At 38.2% G+C, this 6,223-nt stretch overlaps 1 protein-coding gene across 1 annotated transcript in view; it reads left to right on the top strand.

The window, feature by feature from the left end:
• Positions 1-993: 993 nt before the first annotated feature.
• LOC113213804 (phosphatidylinositol 4,5-bisphosphate 3-kinase catalytic subunit delta isoform) overlaps positions 994-6,223 on the top strand; it is an 18,096-nt gene continuing 12,866 nt past the window's right edge. Inside the window, exons 1-16 of the mRNA XM_026432978.2 lie at positions 994-1,121; positions 1,535-1,772; positions 1,888-2,116; positions 2,218-2,450; positions 2,538-2,784; positions 2,909-3,090; positions 3,172-3,399; positions 3,491-3,687; positions 3,952-4,089; positions 4,159-4,303; positions 4,398-4,528; positions 4,615-4,758; positions 4,864-5,136; positions 5,540-5,728; positions 5,812-5,954; positions 6,045-6,196. Of these exons, the coding sequence (XP_026288763.1) occupies positions 1,626-1,772; positions 1,888-2,116; positions 2,218-2,450; positions 2,538-2,784; positions 2,909-3,090; positions 3,172-3,399; positions 3,491-3,687; positions 3,952-4,089; positions 4,159-4,303; positions 4,398-4,528; positions 4,615-4,758; positions 4,864-5,136; positions 5,540-5,728; positions 5,812-5,954; positions 6,045-6,196 (2,778 nt within the window). The 5' untranslated portion in view covers positions 994-1,121; positions 1,535-1,625. The remainder of the gene's footprint in view (positions 1,122-1,534; positions 1,773-1,887; positions 2,117-2,217; positions 2,451-2,537; positions 2,785-2,908; positions 3,091-3,171; positions 3,400-3,490; positions 3,688-3,951; positions 4,090-4,158; positions 4,304-4,397; positions 4,529-4,614; positions 4,759-4,863; positions 5,137-5,539; positions 5,729-5,811; positions 5,955-6,044; positions 6,197-6,223) is intronic.

The raw sequence follows: 6,223 nt of genomic DNA, 5'->3' as shown, positions 1-6,223 counted from the left end.
GGTCGCGTGGGGTCGTGAGGTAACACTCTGTGGGGTCGCGAAAAAAAATTAGGTTCATTTGGGGGTCGCGGGTAAGAAAAGGTTGGGAACCGCGGGAACCGCTGGGATAGGCCCCTGGCGAGGGGGCAAGAACTCCGGGAATCATGTGTACACCTGACGGTAAATCAGCAGGATAAAAATTGATCGAAATCAACAGAAATTGCTTTAACTACGCGGGAAACTAGTGAAACTGGTTCAATATAGTCGAAATAAGCGTTTTCTTCCAGTAAAAAACCCAAGGAATAAATGTAAGCGGACGGGAATCACTGGGAATCAAGTCTTTCGGGAATCATGTGTACATATCAAAAGGGAGTTATTCCCCCCTCGGCCCCTGGGTGATACATGATGGTGTTGCCAACCTTACAATGCTATCTTTAAAAACAAATAAAGGTACATTCAAGGTGTAAGAAATTAGAATCAGAAATGAAAAATATTTTTGCTCCTTTTTGTTTATTTTTATAGTTAATAATGTTACTGTTGTGCTGTTCAGTTGTTTTGCATTGTAGGCTTAACCTATTCATCTAAAATGAGAATGTTGGCAACACTTCACGGGCGGCAGCCCCCTTGCATCCAAATTTGGAATATTATGGTAAAGAAAATCAAAAATAAAAGTGGGGGTCAAGGGAATATTATGGGAAAGAAAGATAAAGAAAGAAAAGCGGGGTGAAGGGGGCGGAACAAAACACATTTGAAACAGTTTTTGACTTCGAATATTGAAAATTCAAAACAAGATCGGCGAAGCCGATGTACCGTACCCAAATGGTACAGCCTAGTGGTCCGAACACTGCGCGCTAACGGTGGCCGGTGGCCCAAACACGCTGGTGCGTGACGTCACGGACCAGCCTGGCCTCCTCCCCGCAAGCAGACCCCCAACCCGAACCGAACTGAGTGGTGACGTCACAGGCTCTCGTGAGCCGATCCTTCCCTCCTGCCCGGGGCCACACCCGGTTTAGTGCACAACAGGGAGGACTGCGAATAACCACCACCTACGATACGAACAGTTCCTCAGTTCCTGTAGCATTCATGGCTGCCTGTTTGTTGACTTTTAGTTTCTATTCGCTTCGCCATTGTAAATGACCCATGTAAGTTTATTTGTATCTTTTTTGAAATCTTCGAACGGCAACAATACTTTCCTGAGACCGCTCTCCGGTGCTGTTATGTCCGTACTATTCTTAATCTGGTCAATCTTAAAGTGGTAATGCAGGCTTAACCAATCCCATGAAATCTGCCGTTGTTGTTGTTTGTTAAACTCCCAAACTTGTTCTTCCGACACCACTCAAATTTCAATTATTTGTATAACGCACTCAGGTTAATTTACCATCTGCATACTATTGTACTTACACGGCTTTTGGCATATCTGTTCACCTTTCCGTAAATATTCATGTGCCTAGGTTATGTCATTATTTCCCTGGCAGTCAAGATAAGATTGCACTGAAGATAGAATGTTGTGTATATTACTAAACAGTGAACAATTGAAATTTGCTTTTATTCTTAGGTACTGTACAATGCCTTAAAAGCATAGAAATTATTTGACCCACTGGGCCTCGGTGTTCATCAATCCTACGAATTAAGGTGAAGGCCTCAAAATGATTCCAAATCCTCAATCATACCAATATGACTTTTGGATCCAGAGTTCAGAAGATGCCACTGTTGAGATTAGTTGCCTCATGCCTAATGGACTTTTTATACCAATGGAAGTTAATAGAAATGCAACGCTCCAAGAAGTTAAAGAGGTGATAGAGAAGTCTTATACACTGCTCAACTTTCTTTCCAAATATATGAGCCACAGATTCATCATTCATTCATGATGCAGGTCATAATTTTTGCCCTATCTTCTATGATTTTCAGGATTTGTGGGAGGAAGCTAGCAAATACCCATTACATGGGCTTCTTCATGATGCCTCAATTTATGTGTTCATGTGCATCAATTCTATGGCTGAGCCTGAAGAACTTCATGATGAGAATCGTCGTCTTTGTGATGTTAAACCATTTTGTTGCATATTGAAAGTATCCCAACGTGTTGGTGATACAGCAGACAATGCAATAAATACTGAGATTGGAAGACTAATTGGGAAAGGTGTGTATTTTGTTGAAAATTTTTCAAACTTTCTCCATCACATTGGTTTTGTTATTTTAGTTTGACCAACAGCTCTGCTGCTTTCTTTATATTTCGTCTAGGTCTTCATGAATTCCAAGCATTAAAAAATTCTGAGATAAATGATTTTAGATGGAAAATGAAAAATTTAGGGGATGAAGTTGCCCGAACTCGAGTCAATAAATCATGGCTGGAGAGACTTTATTATCAATTTCCCCCTCGACTAGCCGATCCTACTAAAGATATACCTCACAATGTTGCGTGTAAGCTTCGAGATGGAACTTTTGTATTGACGACTAAATTTGAGAACACTGATGTAAGTTAGCAAAAATGTGTACCTTCATTTTTATCATGTTTGTTTAATAATTTATTTTATTTTACATTCATATTTTTGTCTTAACAGGCCTCATTTACCTTCATTGTTACTTATAATACCAAGCCACAACAGTTAATTACCCAGATATTAAATAAGAAATCCCAGAACTTAGCCTTCAGTGGTGAACAGGCACAAAACTTTGTTTTAAAAGTTTGTGGGCAAGATGAATACCTTGTGGGTGATGTGCCTCTCATTCAGTTTCTATATATTCAAGAAATGATAGCCAAAGACTGTTGTCCACTTGTTGTCACTGTTTCAATAGATAGTATTCCAGGTAAAGTTCATTGATTTGTCTGTAGCAAATGGCACCACATTTTCAGATGACTTGTCAAACTTTTATTTAGGTATATTTGAAAAGTTTAATCCTAACATGAGTGTTTATTTTTCCTGTTAATTAGTTGATAGAGAAAATTCCAATGATGTAGGCAGTAAAGAAATGCAAAGAACAAGGCAACCATCATCAACCAATACACAACGTAAGAAAGGGAAGCACATCTCTTCATGGAGTATTAAACAACCATTTGAGTTTCAAGTGAAAGAGATATCTCGCCTTAACTGCAATGTAAATCGACCCGTTGAGGTAAGATAGTCGATATTCAAATCACAACCATGTACACTATGGTACCCAATGTTTTCCAAATAAAAAGGTTCTGTTTCTCAGGTTGTGGTGAAGGCTGGCCTCTTTCATGGAGGAAAGTCCTTGTGTCAGCCAAAGCAAACAACAGAAAAGGCTGTTGAATCAAATTGTGTTGCAAAATTTGAAGAAGTTTTAAAGTTTGATATCAATGTGTCAAATATTCCAAGAATGGCAAGACTCTGTCTAATGGTTTATGAAATATCTAAAAGTTCTAAAGGTGTCAAGTCAAGAAGATTAAAAGACTCCAAACAGGTTTGGGAACCTTTTTTCAATCAGTGGTTATGTCTTGGGTTATGTATGTTAATTTGTGGATTTGAAGGTCTTATTCATGTGTTTTTTTCAGGAATTATACATTGTCCCTCTTGCATGGGTTAACACTACAGTTTTTGATTTCAAAAATCAAATGAACACGGCTACGACTCTTTACATGTGGACGTATGCTGAGGACATTCAAACAGATGATTTACTACACCCTTTAGGCACTGTTGTGTCCAATCCTTTAGGTAGTGATGCAACTCAACTGACCCTAGCATTCAAAAAGTAAGATATCTATCTACCTTTTTTAACCACATTGTGTAATTCTTTTTGCTTTTTACCCTTCTTTTTCTTACTCCTTTGTTGATGGAGGACCATGCCATTGTGCCAGTTACGGCTTGATTATTTTTCTTTACAGAAAGTGAAAGCAAATATCAAGAACAATACACAATAATTTAATTTTGTATTTTCTTGACTTCTTGCTGTATCTACTATTTTGGACGGTTAATGATTTTTCCATCTCTCATGTAAACTTTCTTTACTACACAGGTATCATCCAGATCACACGGTTGTGTACCCATCCCTTGAGAAAGTTCTAGAATTTTCAGAAACTAAGGGTGAACTAAAACTTGCTTTGGATATGTCAGAACCTTCAAGTCAAAGTCAACAATATCTTGATACTTTGAGGTATGAAACAGTTGTGAAATTCTGCGTGAATGACATCTTCCTTATGTGTAATGTAATTTGTTTCTTCAGGTCAAATGTGGAAACAGATCCTACCTTTGAAATGCACGAGCAAGAGAGAAAGAGAGTTTGGGAGCTTCGCTATGACTGTATGAAACTGATGCCTCATCAGCTCCCTATGCTTTTAACATGTGTGGAGTGGAATGATCAGATCGAGGTACAAGTTAAAACCCTTTAAAAGAGTATTAAAATGAAGTGGAAACAAGTTTTATGACACAGATTATGATGTGACCGACTTGTATATTTTCCAGACTGCTGAAGCCATAACACTACTACAGCATTGGCCTACATTACCTGTTGAAAAAGCACTAGAACTTTTAGATTACGCATATGCTGATCAATCAGTCAGAACTTTTGCTGTGAAGTGTTTGCGAGATGTCAGGTAGATGTTTAAGTACTACATCAATAGTGTCTGTAGGTTTTACATAATTTTTGCTCATTGCAATAACATAGTGCATTACTTTCCAGTGATGAAGATTTATCACTCTACCTTCTACAACTCGTGCAAGCTCTTAAACATGAGTCTTATTTATCCTGTGATCTAGTTGAGTTTTTATTACGCCGGGCACTAAGTAATCAAAAGATTGGTCATTATTTATTTTGGCACCTAAGGTATTGTATTTAAACCAAGCTTCTCTTGTTGGTTTTCTTGAACAACCTTGTGTTCTTAGTCTTAATTCTATGTATGGGTTTTAATCTGAGGAATTTTTGTTCTAGGTCTGAAATGCAAGTTGCGTCAGTATCAGTGCGTTTTGGCCTTATTCTTGAAGCTTACTGCCGTGGTAGTCAAGAACATATGCGCTTACTCTTCAGGCAATTAGAATGCCTTGATAAACTCAAACTAACTAGCGACGAGATGGTAAGAAGCAAAAAAGACAAAGACAAAGCCAAGCAGTTCCTTCAAGAGCGTCTTCAGGAACCCCACTGTCAAGATGCTCTTTCTAAACTTGCAAGTCCTCTTGATCCTAGGTATCGCTGTAAGAAAGTTCGGTAAGTTTAATGTAGCACCACCTGTTGCATTTTAGAGCCGCATTCAGGAAACTGCCCAGCAATGAACACCTAGCTCTCGGAGTAGTCAGCTCCCCGCTCCCCCCGCGGGTGCCCGCCACGTGAAAAATAGTTTACAATAATAAATTTAGGGGTCCATAATGCACAGAGATACCATGCTAGAAGACAAGAATATATAGAATGCTTTATATGCCTTGAAGTTCCCATAACACCTGACAAGCTAAAAAAAATGGTTTATTTACATTTGTTTTTTAAAGTGGGTTTCATTTCATTGTTAACAAGGACTGTATTTTCTTTTCTTTTGAAAAATTTCTTTATTTAAGCGCCACTTTGTTCAAGTAAATCCTTATCATTGTTAATGTTAATTGAAATTTTCAAATTACAGTGTTGAAAAATGTAAAGTAATGGACAGTAAAATGAGACCTCTTTGGATTGTATTTGAAAATGTAGACCCCTATGGTGAAGATGTCTATGTTATCTTCAAAAATGGGGATGATCTGCGACAAGATATGTTAACTTTGCAAATGATCCGCATCATGGACAAGTTGTGGAAAAATGAAGGTCTTGATTTAAGGTATGTATGAACGCAGCCCAGGTAACTCATACCTTTGCTTTCACAGTGTGAGGTACATTATAAAATTAAACTTTTGTTTGCAGGATGAATGCATATGGTTGCATTTCTACAGACAATAGAGTTGGACTCATTGAGGTTGTTTTAAATGCAGAAACCATTGCAAACATTCAGAAAGATAAGGGCATGCTGTCTGCCACCTCTGCTTTTCAAAAAGGCTCTCTTCTTGGTAAGTATGAGTGTTTTTAGTCATTATTTGTTACATTACTAAAAATATGATTTGTCTGAAAATCTACAACTGTAAGGAATTTTCCTGTAGCTTGGTTGAAAGACCACAACCCTTCAGAGACAAAACTAAATAAAGCCATTGAAGAGTTTACTTTGTCTTGTGCTGGTTACTGTGTAGCCACATATGTCCTTGGTGTGGCTGATAGGCACTCAGACAACATTATGGTGAAAAAGACAGGACAAGTAAGAGACACAATACCCCCCCCCCCC

This window comes from Frankliniella occidentalis, unplaced genomic scaffold (genome assembly GCF_000697945.3).
Source record: "Frankliniella occidentalis isolate FOCC.00 unplaced genomic scaffold, Focc_3.1 Scaffold220, whole genome shotgun sequence".
Classification (NCBI taxonomy): Eukaryota; Metazoa; Arthropoda; class Insecta; order Thysanoptera; family Thripidae; genus Frankliniella; species Frankliniella occidentalis.
Note: the sequence above shows the minus strand (reverse complement) of the source record. Positions and strands in the feature narration are given on the sequence as shown.